The sequence below is a fragment of the Crotalus tigris genome, unplaced genomic scaffold (assembly GCF_016545835.1).
Source record: "Crotalus tigris isolate CLP2741 ecotype Arizona unplaced genomic scaffold, ASM1654583v1 scf7180000017613.987060, whole genome shotgun sequence".
NCBI classification, from domain to species: domain Eukaryota; kingdom Metazoa; phylum Chordata; class Lepidosauria; order Squamata; family Viperidae; genus Crotalus; species Crotalus tigris.
In genome coordinates, this window is record NW_024096512.1 from 628,775 (window position 1) to 647,552 (window position 18,778).

At 35.6% G+C, this 18,778-nt stretch overlaps 1 protein-coding gene across 8 annotated transcripts in view; it reads right to left on the reverse strand.

Moving 5' to 3' along the window:
- Positions 1-18,778, reverse strand: part of MEF2C (myocyte enhancer factor 2C) — a 188,627-nt gene that overhangs the window by 38,203 nt on the left and 131,646 nt on the right. For all 8 annotated transcript variants that reach the window (XM_039326076.1, XM_039326082.1, XM_039326065.1 and 5 more), the window contains one exon: positions 2,126-2,312. In XM_039326076.1, the coding sequence (XP_039182010.1) occupies positions 2,126-2,312 (187 nt within the window). The remainder of the gene's footprint in view (positions 1-2,125; positions 2,313-18,778) is intronic.

The window sequence follows — 18,778 nt, forward strand, 5'->3', positions numbered from 1 at the left end:
AAATAGTCAAACTGAGAGAGGAGCTGAAGAAACCACAAAGGTCAAGCAGCAATTACAGTTTATTCCTCAAAGTAATGTGAGCCCTTGAGGAGTTTGTACCACCAGAATTTTCATAAAGATCAGGCTGTTTGAGCCACCCTGACTCCTGCCTATGTACAAAACGATCTAATTCCTCCTTCAAAGCATAAGCATTATTCAGTGGCTTCAGTGGGAAATAGCTCAGTACAATATTGAGTGAGTTAATAGGGAATAAACTATTACAATAAATGGTCAACTAATGAACTATTATAATAATTGTCAACTTCTGCAGTGACATTGTATATATATAATCATTAACATTTCACAGATCTTTTCCATCCCCTTTTCCAACTTGCTTTCTCCTCTCAAATGTGTTGGAAAGACTTGTCCCTTCCACCCTGATTGGAAATTCTGAGAATTACAGACACATGGGTAAGTGGTTTGAGGAAAAATAGCTTAACTTCTATTTAAAAGCAATTTCTCACCCCAGCCACTGTTGTTAACACAGCATTTGGCCAGTAAAGTTATTTAGATTCTCTTGAATTTTGATGCCACATGGGCAAAGCCTTTCATGGTTTGGCACCAACCTACTGTCAGGACCATGTTCGTTATTAGAATCAGCTTGTCCTATTCAATTTTTCTGGGAAAAGCACCAGGTGATTCCCTACTTTGGGGAGTTGAGGGGAAATGAAATGCAGGAGTGTTGCATTTTTGTATCAATAGCAGCCTCTGGAATCACCTCCCACTGGAACCTAGATGGAGTTCCATCAGAGGACATTTAGGACTGATTTGGGGGATTTTCTGGTTGTTAGGTTTCAGGCTGTATATAATATTAATTGGACCATGAATGTTTTAAGGCTTTTTGCATTCTGTAAAGCTGTCAAGAGTTCTGTAGGACTGAGGTGGGGTATGTAACGCATAAATAAATACAGCCTTGAGATGGAAATGTATGTTTATCTGAGTGTATAATGATAAAGACATTATTTCAGACGCTGATTTGGTCACTTACCTGCAGATTCAAATGACCCATAATCCCTTTAGTTCTGTTTCAATTTTCTTCCCTAGTTTTAATGTTATTATATAGAAATAGGCTTTTTGCATTTTATGACTAGAGTAAAAACTTAAAACTGTCTTAGAAAATGAGGTTGTAACTGAGATTTAACAAAAGAGAAAATGGATTAAGATCAGAAATCAGAAGATATGGCCCACTGGGAATCTTTTTCTGCTACCTTCCTCCTGAACATGTATGCTTTTCAACTGGGCTTGCATAGCAATGTCCAAGAGACTAAATTCACTATTTTTTATGTTTCAAATATAGTCTTCTTATGTTACCTATTTCTAGTTTTCTAGAATATTTAGAGCCTTTTAAAATGTATCTTATTTAGTTGTAAATACTAATGCTGAATTACCTTAGGAAAGAATAGCATTTTAGGGGAAGGGGCTTTCAAGCAGTGACCCACAACCTTTTGGGCACCAGGGACTGGTTCCATGGAGAAAGCTTTTTGCATGGACTGGAGGGGGGCATGGTTTTGCATGCTGCCTGCATCCTGCCATATGGGGCTTCACTTGTTTGCGTGGCCCAGTTTCTGGCATGCCACAAAATGGTGCCAGTCCATGGAGCAGGGGTTGGGGATCCCTGCTTTAAAGACAATGAGATAGAAAAGAGCTGGAATGTAAAAAGAATACCGCCAAAATTATTCTGGGTATGGATACTGCCAAAATTACTCTGGGTCAATCTCTCCACAACTGAAGAACCCACAGCAGGATACATTTTAGCCACCAATGAAGTTCACATATATTCAGAGAATAAATGTACGCCACACAAAGAAACCCTAGTCTACAAAAGTGATCAGAAGATATGTGTCTACCAAGAATCTGGTGCTGCTATAAATATACTGTGGATTTGCTAAATTTTTGAAAAGGCTGGGCAAGAATCTAGGGTAGATTCAGTTTTTTTGTCTTTCAAAAAAATATGTGACCTTCATATTGGCAAGTAGAATGTTGAAGAACCCAGACATTGATAGAATACTCTTGCTTTGTAAGTTACAAACGGTAGATATAGAAATGTAATATTTGAAGTAAAGAGATGGAACTGGGCAAAACTTACCTGTGTTACCTGCACTTGGTGGTCTATGTGTCACCCCAGGAGACATGCTATTCCGCTGTAAGGAAGGGTGGGTCAGAGGCAAAAGATTGGGGTTACCCAATGAGCTAACTGGGTTACTGTATACCAAGCTGTTGTGGTTGGACACTGGGATAGAAACTGGCATCTCAAAGTTAGGTGGTGGAACAGCCTGTAGTAATAATAAAAAAGGGAAACAAAAGATGAGAGTAATATAGAAGTATTCATACATTATTCTGTACTTAGATCAGATGTTTTATAAATTCTGGTTAGAAAAAAGGAGTTAGGAATATAAACTGTCATCCCTGGCAAAAATTCATCCCTTGCAATGGATGAATTTTTAAATTTTAAAATTGGTAACGGATATGTCTTTATCCCATCTTTCCACATTTCCCTTATATTAAAGGGTGCCTGGTTTGGGTGTTTCCTGCCCCGCTTATTTTTTACAACCCTTGTTTCATTAAGGTTTCTTCCACTCATTGAAATCAATATTACTTAGTAGTGGAATTCTAATATGGTGTCACAGATGAAACATTATAGATATATGATTATGAGAGCCATACTATATAAATAAATATCAGAAAGTGAAAAAATGCAAAAGGAAAGCATTTATTTTCAGTATTATGAGATTTAGAAGAATTGTAAATTATTCAGTGAAAAGCAAACTGGCTGAACAATGGTTTCTTTGCAAAAATTAATAATCTCAATTGGGTTTTTATGAATATATCAGGACCATGACCAATGGTGTTTATCATATAAACTGAAATAATGTGACTTGATGTGACTTGATATCTAATTCCATGAATGGATTTCTGCTCAAACAGTGCTTTTATTCTTGGAATTCATAGAGAGAAGAATCTGATTTGCACCTATCCTTCATCCCTTCCATTAATTCCCATTCTTCCTTTTCCTGCAAAAAAAACTGGTTTAAAAAGTTACAGAATTCTCCAAACGTTTAGGACAGGTGATCCGCAGAGAATGTTTCTGTCAAAAATTCAATTTGGCAGCCATAACTGTGTGACTGAAGTCCTCTTCTGAACTTTTTTATTCCCTCCCTCTAAAATGCCCCTGATTAGGGTGTAGCACAGGAAGAGGAATATTACCTCTTCCAATTTCTACTTGGAAAAAAACTTTCTGGGTCAAAAGCCTTTCTGCAAACTTTAAAAATAAAACCCTGACTGGAACCATGACTTCTGTGCAATGCTAGCTTATGCAGATGTTTGCAATTTGTCACTATTAATGCAGCAGATTAAAAAAAAAGATTTTATTTGGTAAACCAGAATACTTAATCAGATGGCATGTCAAAACAGCAGAGCAAATTGTTCATTACTATACTTATGCATTATGTTTGCATTTTGAATATTTCTTAATATAGGCAGAAGCAACCCTATTGAAGCAATTACTATGAAACACATTGTGCAGCCTGCAGTCCAGTAGCATGATGAAATTGTGGGATGAGATTGACCCCTGGCCTACCTTCCAGTTATTTAATTTTTAAATAAAAGAGCCATTCTGAAAAGCCACTAAATTACGATGTCTTTAGTAATATATCATAGCATTCTTTTGGCCTTTGGTTATTTAATTTTATTCATTCACAACTATCTCCTTACTTTCTTCTGTGCTATAGAGTATAAAGTGACTAAATGAATTTCAGTAAGGAAAGAAGAAAATGGATGAAATACTTATACTTCCAGCCTTTATGATTCTATTTTTCAGCCATTATATTACCCCATACTAGATCAGAAGCAGAGCAAGGACTTTTCAAATAAAATATATTTAAATAGCTTGTATGATCAGCTTGTAAAAAAGTAAAATGTTGAAAATTCTCTATGTGACATTCCTTATTTGTGAAATCTAAGATACCAAAACAACAACAATAACTCAGAAACTCTTTAAAAAAAGTGACAAACAACAATGCAAATCACTTACTGATAATGCTTTGATCACAGAGAGGATAATTTTTTCTCATGAAACTGTTTCCACATGTGTTTTATAGAAACTAGCCTAACAATTTCTTTTGATCAGGTGCTACCAGATCAGCGGTCAATAGAGGTGATAGCTAGTTAACCCTAGGTCAATAGTATCTTTTCAAGGCACTCAGATTACAATTTAAAGACTCTCTTCACATTAAACAAAATCCTGCTATGTTCCATCTCTGTTTTAAAGACAACACTATTACAAAGCATGGATCTGGAACAAAGCCTAAGGAAAGCAACATGGTGGAAACTACTTGATATGATATCTTCATGCAGCAGCTATAATTTCCGGAATTTGCTTGCAACTTCTTTACTTCTGGTAATGTCAGGTAAACTATCAAGCTGAACATGTTCGCTCCAACTTACATGCTAATGTGATAGTATTATAGGGAAAATAACTGCTTCTGTAAGTAGCTACCATGGTGCACTGATAGTAAACTAAAAAAGCGAATCACAAGAACCTGTGAATAAGAATGGTATTTTTTATTCTTTGGTACATCTGAAGCAGGGGTGTCAAATGCCCGGGCTGGATCGTCATGTGCAGGCCATGCCCACCCCGGCTCCACAAAGGCCAAAAGTGTCATGATACGTCATGTGATGCAATGGAGTTTGACACCTGTGATCTGAAGTATCTCTTAGGGTTTTGGCTGACAAATGCATTTTTACAAGTTGCAGTACAATACAGAAAACAGGCATTCATAGTAACTGGTTGCAGGTACGACTTACACTTTCCCCTTTTTGTAATAAACACCACACAGTTCTTGAGCAGGATACTTTCATGATCAGGCTAATACTAAGCAGTGACTCTGAATCTTATTCACCAGAAATGATTTTGTTTCAATTTTATGGATTGATTTTATTGTGATCTGCCTACTTTAAACTATTAACTACTATACTGATAATTATTGATATTGTATTTTATGATTATTTCTAAGCAATATTTTTAGCTGAATTAGATGAACAATAAAAAAAGAAAAGACACCTGTTACTATAATCACCACTATTACATCAGACTCTGCTAGGTTTTTTTAAAAAAATAACAATATCTGAAAATGGTTCAGGAAGCACAGTTGGTTCAAAACGAAATGACTAGCATATCCATTTATTTGTTACTGCATTTATATTTCCTCCATTTCCTTTGGAAGTTCAAGGCAGCTTACATTCAAGATGTCCTAGGTTAGTCCAACACCCTAACACTTATATTATCCTAGTTCTGCTATGGAAGCTGGATAGTCGCTACCTGGCCCATATCAGTTATACTGGGTGCTAAGAGATAGGATTTTCTCAATGTTACATCCTAATTTTGGAATAGAAAGTTAAGTCTTTATCACTGCTGGAACCTTTTTTTAAAAAATAACAAAAAGCAAGCTAACTAACAAAAATATCTATAGGACTTTTATTCTAATTGTACTTAGCTGAATTCTGGTGCATTTGCAAAAAAAAAAAGCTGCTACAATATTTTTGAATTTGAGCTTTTAATATTAAAACCGATTGTTGTATTTTATGGGCTTTAAAGTTTTGTTACCTCTCTGTGAAAATAAAATAAAACACAAACTTGTAAAGACTATTCCATAGAGATGAAATTGAGAATAGTGCATATAAAAAGGCATAAATCTAATTCGGAAGGAAAGTTTGAGAAAGTTAAAAGGGTCCTGCACATTCTTCCCTGTAGCTCTTTTAGAATGTCTGAAGATAATCTAAATATAGTGAGAATCATTGTTGTGTGTCAAACGAAGTTGTTTAAAAGACTATCTTGACTTTCCTTTAGACCAAATTGGAAAACAAAATTTAAAAACACTTCTGTGTTCTTGATGTATGTCTGCTTGAGGATGTTTTTCAACACATATACTACAGCAAAGGAAGAAGCATGAATTATGATGAAGGCTTAGTTTCTTAGGAAACATGTGCACCATATAATTTGAAATATCATACAATTATGTATCCAAGTATAGAAACACAATGGGTGAAATTCACTCTTTAAAGCTCAGAGCCCAAATTTTGGGGTTATGCAACAGGAACTTTTGGGAACTTGTGAGCTAGGAATAGAATCTATTATGTAGGGAGTTTCAAGAACTCCCCTTCCAGCACAACTTTCTGGTACTCTTTGGTCCTCCTGAAACAGCACAAAATCTTAAAAAACTTTCAGCCACATCCTCCATGTAGAAAACTTTAGCATACAAGGGTACAAATCCAAGTAATCAAATGGTGGAGAAATGCCCATTAGGAGATCAGAAATAAAGAGCTACTTGTTGGCAACAGCACACAATGCAACTTTCTGAAGTCCAACTACAACTATACTTTAGGCAGAGTTCCAGGCTATCATAGAACCATAAGTTTCTAGCTAGTGGAGGATCTACTAAAACATCTCTGACAGATCAACATTAAGCCTCTGTTTGAAGACTCACCAAATGGTAGCCTGTTTCACTATAAAACTCTCCAGGTATAATTGTTTCTGTTCAGAGTCAGCTGTTCATGATATTGCTTTCTGATTTCTCTCTGATGCCTAGTTAATTTAACCTTGAGCCCACCGAGCTACAACTGCAATAGGGATTGAGTGATTCTGAACCAAATAGAATAATGCCATTAGAAGGATTCCTTTCTTCTAAGAATTAGGTAAGTAGGGTTGGACTTTACTTATAGGTAGATTTGTGTATACATACTATAATGCCTTGTTGTTATTGTGGATGTTTTTTTTGAAGTAGATTCAATAAACTTAAAACAAATTATATTTTGAAAAAAGCTATAATTTATGTCATACAAAATCTTGACAGTTGTTGCCACATGAATTTCTACCAAAGTGTCTGCAACAATTCAACTTCCAATTTGTTTCAAGCAATGGAACCATTCGAAGCAACTTAATCAAGTAGAAAGCCTAAAAGTTTCAAGAGACATCTATAGGGCTGTCTGCTCTCATTCTTTCTCTCTCCTTTAGGATCAGCATAGAGTATAATAATTTCTGTTTAACGTACTGTGCATACAGGGAAATCATGAAACTACTCCTCTGAAATGCTAATAAACGCTAATATCTGAGTTGCACAGGAGATATTGTGAATTATTCCTTACATTTTAGAACATACTCCATTTAATGTTATCTTCCTTTGCAAGCTAAAATGACTAAAATTGGGAGAATAGAAATACTACTTCTAGATCTGGCAAGAAATCTCTAAGATTGGTGGCAAATAGCAAATAGCAGATAATAAGTTTCCCAGAAAACTCTTAATTGTTATAGTAGAGGAACACTGAATTTGCCCATGAATAACTGCAATTTGTTGTGGCATATCAGAATTGTGGTAATTCTGAATCCTACTTTTCACATTAAATTAAATACACATATAAACAAGCTGACATAAAAAAGCAAACAGTTTCCTGAAAGCAAAGAGAAAAACCAGCCAGCTCTCTAGCAAATTTCATACGGAAAAGCTCATTTGTATCTCTTTTGAGGCTAATTAAATAAATGGAAAATTCTTAATAATGTTATGCTCTACAAAAACAGATACGGTCCTTTAGCCAATGTAGTACTTGTAGTAACCGTCATTTAATCAGTAGTGCTTATGAGATGTTCCAAATGGAATCTGTCCATTATTCCCGTTTTCTTCTCTGTCAAATTGCCAGAGAACAACAGCATATTATAGTTGTAGCAATCATGGAACCACATAAGAGATCAACTGTAAATTTCTAGAGTAATTATGTTTTTTAAAAATTATTCAAATACTGATCAGTTTGGTAAATACACTTCCAAAATATATTCCAATAATTTATTCCAAAATTGTATGCTCTAGTGCTCTTACTATCTAATTTTGACTTAATGTGATGTTAAAAATACTTTTCGACAAAGTGATTTCTATACTTGCTTATAGTTTGTAGCACATATAGAATTGCCATAAGATGCTTCCATTAAGACATATTTAAGGCTTTAAACAAATGAAATAATATTTCTTAATCCTCATTTCTTCAGGAATAAATATATATCTTTCATTGTAAGTCTATGAAAACATTTCTTCACAAATTATTTTTAAATCTCTATTGCTTCATTATATTTATTTATTATTCAGAGTGGTACAGTTTTGAAATTTTTGATATTTCTATCATAGACAGACAACTTAACCCACTGTTGAAGCTATATTTACTTAGGAAGCTATTTTATGATGAGACAAACCATTATTTTTATTTAATTGGCATTCTCTATTTCAACATGTAGCTGCTTTTCCAAATATCAGTCCTACATAAAATCTTTTTATCTAAAGACCCCAGGAACATCTGATAGTAGAGATTATGTTTTGATGGGTAACAACTCAATTCCCATGACCACATTTGTTAAGATTTCATAAGACCCAAGTACATTTATTTTTTCACATCCTAAAAATATTCCTTCCTCCAACAATGGCATAAATATTCAAATGCCTAACTAATTTCAATAATGGATTCTTAATGTTTCTATTTCAATAGGCTTTCCCATACTTATTTTTATAAGAAAACTGCTAGATGATTGGTTTAATATGTATTCCCATAGTTCTGGAACCATCAAAAACATATGCCAACATAACATTGCTTTGTTAACTGCCAAACTGCCTCAATAACAGTTTGATACTGTTCATACTGTATAATACAGTTTTAATTCAGGACAGGTAAAGGTAGATTCCCCTAGCTTAATTTCTTCTTCCATCAAATATCATCTGCTTGCAGGAAAACATCCTTTTATCAATCTCAAAGTGAGCTGGATTGAGGAAGAGTTTTGAGAGAGGCTTAGGCTGGTTGGATTAGCAATCAATCAAACCTGGTATAAAAAAGATGAATGTAGCATCATCAAGTAGCCCCTAAAAAAAAAGGTTGGGAGTCAACTCCTTACCTCCTCGATCCCTGGTTCCCAAAAATGAAAGGGATTGGTAAAGAAAGAATCATCTCTCATTTTGAGGAAAAGCCAGTTGTGGATGATTGACCACAGAGAGAAAAGAGCAATCAGGAGTGTATGAAAGTAAGTGAGAACAAGTGAAAAAGAGGGAAAGTCTGCTAGTGAACAAGAAAGCAAGTGAAAGTAAGTATGGAAGGAAGATATGTATTTCACGACACATAAAGTATTAAGCAAGATGCACAGTAACATTCTTAACAAATTTTAATTCTAATAATTGGGGGTTAGAGTAGACAATCTTGAAAACTGAGTTTGGAATTTTCCAGACCTTTTTTATTTTAACCTTTTTAAGATCTTTGAAGTTTTTCATTTTCTTTTTCTTAGGCTGATTGCATTTGTTTCATTTGATAAGTCAATAATAATCCTTCCCATCTCCAGATACTCCATCTTTCTCAGTGTCAGCACAAACTCTCAAATAATGCTTTTCAAGTGCTTCAGGAAACACTGGCCAGACATTAAAAGGGAGGCTACCTTTGTGGAAACCTGGTCTCTAAACAGCCAAAATGGACCTGGTGGGCAGTGCCCAGCAATTAGTGGGGAAAGGGCATGTCCACAAAAGATTAAAGTGGCCAGTATGAGAAGGTCATATTCCATCTTTAGCCATGTTATCAAGAAATTAAACAGTGAAGCATACCAAATTGTGTCCAAGGCAAGGACTAGTTAAGAGAGAGGGAAAATGCTACTATAAAACTGGAAAAACTAAAGCCAAATCTAGGTGGTTTCAATTATGGTCTGAAGACAGAGGCAACATTGTGAGGGTTAGAGTTTCAAAATGATTTCTGAAAATTTTCATTCTATGATTAGTAAAGCCTCTACACTGCAATTCTGCATGATTTTTCTGGGCTGTCTGAAATCTAAAGTTATTCCATTTTAAAAAGCACATATCCGTAGTTCTCTAAAGCAAAAAGATAAAGGTAAAGGGTTCCCTGTGCAGTTGTGTCCGACTCTAGGGGGTGTTGTTCATCTTTGTTTCTTAACCAATGGAGACAGCGTTGTCCAAAGACATTTATGTGGTCAGCATGACTATATGCTGAGGTACACGGAATGCTGTGATTTTTCTCACTGAAGTGGTACCTATTAAATACTCACATTTGAATGCTTTTGAAACAGCAAATGGCTTGCGGGAATCTAGCTGAGCTAAGACTTTGCTATGCCATATGCTCCAACTACCTTCAGGAATGTAATTAAGTGACAAATCATTGCAAAGACAGACTGCCCCATAAATGGACTTTTTTGAGGCATTATAATGGGGGAGCAATTATCAAACCTTGTATTATTGTATGGCTCTAGGTCAGGGGTGTCAAACTCAATTTCACTGAGGGCCGCATCAGCATTGCGGTTGCCCTTGGGGGGCCGGGTGGGTGTGGCCAGGGTGGGTGTGGCCTACTGGGTGGGCATGGATGGAGTGGGTGTGGCCTAATGGGCGGGTGTGGCCAGCTCTACATCGTTTGCGTCAAGGGTGCCTGTGTGGGCGTGGGCAGGAGCGGGACAGATCTGAGGGTCTCTGGCAGAAGGGAGTGGGACTGGGGCAAGTGCCAAGGCATGGTGCATTTTGTCATTCCTCACAAAGGGTGACACCTCCCCAGCATGCACCCAGGGGGCGGGGCCGACACAGCAGGGGCTGGTTCCTCGCTGTTTCTGGACGGCCTTGTGGAGCTAAGACTGAATGCATTGCAGCATAGATGGCCACCACAAAATTGTACATTGGCTCCCGGCCGGCCTGGGCCAGGGCCAAGGCAGCAGGGGCCATTCCCTCACTGTTTCCAGGATGGCTTTGTGGGCCACATGAAACCACTTCGCGGGCCGCATCCAGCCCCCAGGCCTTGTGTTTGACATGTCTGCTCTAGGTGGAAGGATGATTTACTGATTTATATTCCTGATATTTTGGTAAGGCACTTTTAAAAAATATGTCTCCTTGAGAAGATGCCACTCACTTTCCAAGAGAAAATTTCCCAAGATTTTTTCTTAGTGAAGCTGCCGACAGGCCTGGAAAAACCAGGTCCACACATGAAGTTTCAATTAACTGATTTATTGCTAAAAGCCTATGCACAGGAATCTTCTCTAATGGTCTAATGGTCTGCACCTGGTTAGTTAGATAAGGTTCAAACACAATCAGGGGGGGGGGGACTTAGTTCCTTTGTGTCTGTGTAACAACTCTAAACTGATCCCTCTTTTTACCCCTCCCTCTGGTTCTGGCAGTACTTCTCCTACAGCTGCTCTGCTAACCAATCAACTTATGTTTGTCTCTTTATATATAAATAGATATATTTCCAGAAAAGCACTGGGTGGCAGCCACCCATTATTTTTATTCATTAAAGAAGACCTGGGCAGTTCTACGTGGGGTCCAGAAGAAATTATATTAGCACTAAAAATAGTGTAAACATGGGTTAATTGCAGGCTTCCTAGTTATGAGACTGGGAGCCCAGCAGGAATCAAGAGAGATGGCTCTCAGCTCATTGGTGCACAAGAGTGCTTTGTTGCTTACTCATGAATTAATGAAACACCAATTTCTTTGGAGTTATTAAACAAAGAATGTAAGTTTTACAAATTCTATAATTTGTGGACGTCAGCAATGTCCTATTTGGGTTTCCACAGACAAAAGGGCCTATGAAAGTTTTGGGTGTGCTCCAATGTTCCTCCAATATATTCTTTTTAATTGCAATATGAAATGTAACACAAGAGGAAAATGCATGGTGTGTCGTCAGGTTAATCAGAATTAATGTAAATATAAATTAAAATTCAACAAAATGTAAGTTTTCCCTTGGCCTACATTTGGGTATGGCTTGTACCACATCATACAAACTTCATAGTAGCTTTATAGTAGCTTGAAAAGTTATACATCTCTACTATGAATAATAAAATAAAACTATAAACTGTTTTTGGTGAGAAGACATTGAAAACCCTTCTTACTCAGTGAAGTGTTTAGTCTAAATGTAGCACAGATTCTTTATATTAGTTTAGCGGTCTCACAATTGTTTCAGGTCTACATTTCTAACAGGCAGATAGGACAACTATTATATCAAATGTAGTTTCCTTGATTGGACTTAACTCTTACATCTTTATCTTTAGATTTTAAAACTATTTTCCTCTCTTTTATGTCACCCTGCCAATTGTAAACAATGGAACATGTGCATTTATAAACACAAAACATCCCCATACAGAGCTTTGTATTGGCATACTGAATGCAGCATTTTTATCTTTTCTTACTATAGCCACTCCATGGTCTTTAATACAGAGAAAGCATACGTGCACATGGTCACAAACAAACTGTTTTTGCACATAACTACTTTGTGTGTAGCCCTTGAACAAATTTTCAGCTACTATTTTAAGAAGGAAAAAGAAGGTAGTTATTTGCTATGATAATTTACCAGGGCCTTCAGAACAAGAGAGAGAAGTTTCAGAGAATAGGATCATCACATGTGCTACCACCAACATAATCCATTAGCCAGTGTTTTTTTCATTATTCAGTACTGATCAATATTTAACAAATACTATGGAGTAAAAATGGATGGAGATTTTTTTTCTCTCTCTCCCCCTCCCCTCATTGCATGAAAAATATTGTTTTTGAGTGTTTTTTTGATGCACCCTGCCGGCCCAAATATGGGAAGAAGAAATCTTTTTTTTTTTTGATATTGATAATTAGACTATTTCTGGTTTGAAGCATTGTTAAGATTGAGACTGCTAGAATGCATTCTATATGTATAAAAAAGTTTCGCAAGACCTGTTTCTTATCATTTCACTATTATCAATATTTAACAGCCAATTCAAGAAAGGTGAAAGGAAATGCTTCTTTAAAAGTTGTTTAAAACATTGACAGAATGTGTTTCTGCATGATGTAATACTGGACATTAATATAGATAGGTTTAAAAATTGACACTGGACAGCAACATAGTAGCAGAACTTCTATAGTAATAAGTACTTATTACTACAAATGCTAGGTATAAGAAGTTAACAGCTGCGAACAGGCTTCCTGGCTGGCTACTACAGGAAACAGGCTGCTAGGCTAGCCTTATCTCCTACAGTTCTTCCAATATTATTACAAGAGAAGCTCCATGTGTTTTTCTTTCCATCTTTTGTTACATCTGGTTCCTTATTGCAATTCCATTTGAGTAGAAGTCTGAGTTTCCCATCACAAGCCTAAGTGAAAGGATTTGAAAAGAAGCAAGTCTAAAACAGTAAGATTTCCACTGAAGAAGAAAGAAGGATAGGAGACTTCACAAGGCCATTTAGTCAGTAAATCCTCATAGAGCAACAATGTCAGGTTGAAACTTAGCCAAAATAAAATCACACTGGAAACTTCAAAGCTCTCTTTTCAACATATGGAATTAGGCAAGTGAGAAGAACATGAGTGGGAAAGGAAATATGAGTGTGCATGCATTTAATTAAAAATTGCATACACATGTTAAGCATTTCAGAAAATAGTACTCTTAACATTGGTCCCATTTGAAGCTTTTCTGGCCTTTTGAGTAAAATATTAAATTCTCCAAAAGTTTGCAGAAGTATGACTGTTATTACACAGACCAGATCAGTTTTGTTAAGTGTTCTTTTTAACACACCTGAAAAATATACCGCCTTATGAATGCTTTTTAAACAATCTAATAAAAAAATTGGCAATAATTCTTAATACCGGTAGCAAATGTCTCCCATCAGGAAAACAAATCTTGCACATATATGCAGCTTTACCTATGTCAGGTATATTTTGTTGTTACTGTTTTGAGACCCAAAGGTGCTTTTTTTCAAAAGGCAACTGTTCTTTCTTTTTTTTTTCTTTGAAAACATTTCACTTCTCATCCAAGAAACTTCTTCAGTTCTGAATGAAAGAACTGAAAAAGCTTCTTGCATAAGAAGCAAAATATTTCAAAGGAAAAATAACCCCAGAAAGTCCAGTTGCCTTTTGAAAAAAAAGCACCTTTGGGACAACCATTACCTGGATGATTGAGAATCTCCATAGACATACTGTTTTGAGAGCATTTTTAATTTTGTAAATAGTAACATTCTGCAAAATAGCTTACTGACTTTCAGAAGAATGAACTAATTTTGTCTGATCATTGCAGATAATAAGAGTTTTGTTAGAATTTAGAAAAAAATATACCCATGGCTACATCTACATAAAAAGTTACTTTGGTAATAGAAAAGTATCTTTCTTATTGCCTTAATCTCTATTAACTTTATTATTTAAAGCAATTGTAAATATGACCCACTTTTTATTTTGTAAAGCCACGTGCCTTAGGGCTTGCTCAGATTATTGAGCACTTCTACCGAATGGTGTGTTTGACTAGCTCATCCTTTTTAAGACTAACCAAAATTAAAATGCCGCAACTGTAATTGATACCTGCTATGGATTATCAGACTTATTCAGAACAAATGTGAAAAAAAATCCACACATCTTTTACACGGATGTTAAATAGATAGAAAGAGCATAGTAATAGGATAAATGGTCAAAGTGGTAATGTCTATATCAGGTCTGCACACCATATGGTTTGAGGACCTCATTTAGCCAGTCAAACAACCTTATGCAGCCTACCATTTTTTTTTAAAATAAGTATATTGACAGTACCACTGCCACCATCCCAAAAGACATGTTGCCAAGCATCTCCCAAGTTTTGCTGCCATCTCCAGTGCTTCTGCTGTTCCTTTAGCTGTGGAACAGTTGATTAGCACTCCAAATATTTACTAGTACTAATCTGAAATAATAGTGATAATACAACATATGCCCAAAGTCTAAAATCATTCCATTTTCAAACTGTAGATCAGGCATGATTTAACTTCCAGGCCCAAATGCCTGGGAAACCATTTCAGGATTTTAATGCCTTATGCCCCCTGATCTCCAAGAGAATGCTGTTCCATAGATGCTGCAACAGAAAAGGCACAATTTTTAGGTACTACATGATGACGTTTCCTAACAGAAAGGACCATGAATGCGTCAATCCTGGTTCTGGTGGAGTGAGCAGAAGCAATCAGATAAAGGCAATCCTGAAATTACCATGGCTCTCTGCCATGGAGGGCTTTATAGGTGACAGTCAACACCCCAAATTACACCTGTAGGAGGCCTATGAAGATTTCAGAGCACAGATTTCACATGGTTATATCACGAAGTGTCCAAAAATGCTTGTGCGGCTATATTCTGAAACATTGCAGCTTCCAAATACTCTTCAAGAGCAACCCCATGTACAACACATTATGGTACAGGTAGTCCCCAACTTGCAACCATTTGTTTAGTGACTTTTCGAATTTACAACGGCACTGAAAAAAGTGATATGCGATTGGCTTTGACACAACCATTGCAGCATCCTCATGGTCACGTGATCACAATTTGGGTGCTTAGCGACTGCCATGTATTTATGACAGTTGTACTGTCTTGGGATCATGTGATCACCATTTGTAACCTTTTCAGCCAGCTTCCAACAAACAAAATCAATGGGGGGAGCCAGATTCACTTAATGACAAGAGTCATTTAACAACTGCAGTGATTCAGTTAACAACTGGGGCAAAAAGGCCGTAAAATGGGGCAAAACTCACTTAACAACTCCCTTGCTTAGCAGTTTGGGCTCAATTGTGGTCGTAAGTTGACAACTACACATAATTTAGCTGGAAAGTGATTAAGGCATGACAAGGAAAACTGTAAATATCTACTTAATCACAGTTGCCATGATGCTCTTTTAACAGGTGTTGTGAATCTAGGAGATCTCCCAACTGCACACCTGCTTGGTATATGGAGTGCTTCCATTTTTGGAGATGTAGATGGAAAGCCTTTGAATTCAGGAGTGCAACAAAATCTACCACCATATATTCACACATTAGGACTTCCTTAAGATCAAAATGTAAGAGGTTTAGTACAGCTCCTCTTACTGTTACATGAACTTGAAGATTATGATACATTGTTTTTAGGAAATAGTACTTTGATCTTTTTTTTATGCTAAGTTGATGCTTTGGAGTAATCTAGATCTCAGAACTAATTAAAATTTATATATTTTGATAAATATTTTTTTTATAAAGTTGTGATGAAGGGGAAAGTCAATTCTTTATGTATATCATTTTTCTTTACTATATTCTTTTTTAAATTTCTTTTTTATTTCTATTTTGTATTTTCTACACCAATTTTTTCTTCTTTTTTCTAATTTGTATTAGTTTTTCTGTTGTAAATGTAATCTTTAATAAGATTACTCTAAAATTGTGTACGTAAAACATGTATGGAACCTGGGAATTTAGATTTTAGATCACTTCAGTAAAAATGACGACTTTTAAAGTCATTGGTTGTTTTACTTTAAAGTATGAATACTATATCCCTAAAACATCCCAGAGCAGCATTTATAATTACATTTATTGACATCTCAATTAGGGTGTGCAGTATTTTAAATCTTGAAAATAACTGAGTGATTATTAAATCCAATGACACAAAAAACCCTCTACAATTACTTTTTATATAAATTCTGTTAGTGTGAATCATTTTGATATGCAATTTGTAATAGTTGAATGGAATAAAGAATGAGAGATTACTTTACCTAGACAATGGAAAGAGGTGTTAACATCAATCCCAGAAATTTCAATAGATCTTAGGTTGCATTTTATTTAATAACAACAATATCAACAACAATTCTTTAGACTTACTGAACTCCATTGTGTTTATATAAAAAAGGCTGGATTAACTGTCATGTTGTTAAAAAAAGATTCAGTCAGATTAATGCTTTTTGTAAACCTATGTTTGTACAGTATTTTATAATTGTTCTGTTTTGGGAAGAAATCATTGCATGTAGTAACAAGGAGACAATATTTAGTGTTGCCACATTTTCATTTTTTAAAAATACTATATTCCTATTGCATGGAAACTGACATTTGTACAAAGAAAGTTAAAAAATATGCAGTATTCTACAGTTTTTGGAAAGATAAGATCTCTGTTTCTCTAAGGTCTTCTGGGCTGATATTATTACTAAGATAGGAATGAATTGTCAATATAGATTCATTTTGGGTAATTATAATAAAATATGAAATACATCTAACATTAATTGAATTGCATATGTAGAAATTTTATGCTTTTATGCATTAAATGTTAAATATGTATCCTGTATAGTTTTTTTTTTTTTTTTACTATTTTGGGTTTCATTTTTCTCTTTCTTTATAACTTTTCCGTACAGATGTAATGGGCTGTGAGAATAACCTTGAGAGGGACAAGGAAGACCCACAACCTTAGACAATGGTCTGATGTGAAAAATCTGAGGGCAAAGTGGATCTGGGGATGAAGCAAGCTTCTCAGAATTGACCTTCTCTAGTTTTCTGGAACATAAAGGCAGGGCAGGGGTAAAGCTTTCAGACTTGCAAGATTCTGTTACTGTGACCTTACAATAAAGATAATATTAGTATTCTTTGTTTTGGTTTCCTGGTCTGGACTCTCTTTTTAAAGATTGACTACTGTTTATTTTTCTTTGCTTTTTATATTCACTTGATAGATGCTCTTAAATTTTTTTTGTCGTAAACTAAATATTTGCAAATATAAAGATCAATTTATACATCTAGATAAATGACAGCCATGGTAAATGATAATTAAGGTTGGTGTGTTCACTGCTTGGTTCCCATTACTAGGTTTTACCTTAACATGAAAGAAACTTAGGTTTATAGGACTTCACAGGAATAACAACAACAACAACAACAACAACAATAAGAGTTGGAAGGGGCATTAGAGGTCTTCTAATCCAACCCCCTGCTCAGGCAGGAAATCCTACACCATTTCAGACAAATGGTTGTTCAGTCTCTTCTTAAAAACTTCCAGTGTTGGAACATTCACAACTTCTGGAGGCAGGTTGTTCCACTGATTAATTGTTCTAATTGTGAGGAAATTTCTCCTTAGTTCTAGATTGCTTCTCTCCTTGATTAGTTTCCATCCGTTGCTTCTTGTCTTGCCTTCAGGTGCTTTGGAGAATAGCTTGACTCCCTCTTCTTTATGGCAATTCCTGAGATATTGGAACACTGCTATCATGTCATTCCTTATCCTTCTCTTTATTAGACTAGACATACCCAATTCCAACAACCGTTCTTTGTATGTTTTAGCCTCCAGTCCCCTAATCATCTTTGTTGCTCTTCTCTGTACTCTTTCTAGAGTCTAAACATCTTTTTTACATCGTGGTGACCAAAACTGGATGCAGTATTACAAGTGAATTTATCCTGATTTTATTCTTAAAACTACTGTCACTTTATCAGCAGGAGATGTTAACGAACATACAATATTAAATTTTCTATAAGAATGTAACAAACAGGCTGCCAGTTTCTAAAGGATTCACATGTAGGGGTATACAAAATTTGAATGCATAAGTGTGAGCAATATTTCTGATATTTTTTTTAAGTGCCAAAGTCTATTCTTTTAGTCTAGAATGGATGAAAACAAATGTCCATTTGAATACATGTAATAATACTAACCATAATAGGGCTGTACATGTCATATTCATACAATTCTCCCCCCCACTTTATGTCTATGCAAACAAAATAGCTACATGCAGAGTTATTTCTCTTAAGTATCTGGCAAGGCATATGACTGTTAGAAATTTGGCTGTGGTTAAAACAAAATTTAGCGCTCGTTAAAGCATTAAGAGAAATGCTGATGGAATCAAAGCAAATTGTCTGATAAAGCTATAAAGTTATCCTCAACACACATAAATGACTTAATGCTATCATTAGATTTTCATGCAGACTCTTTTTCTGCAACTAGCAAGTAGCTACATAACCCTTCAGTGTGGTAACTGAATTAAGAACACAGTGAATTCCAAT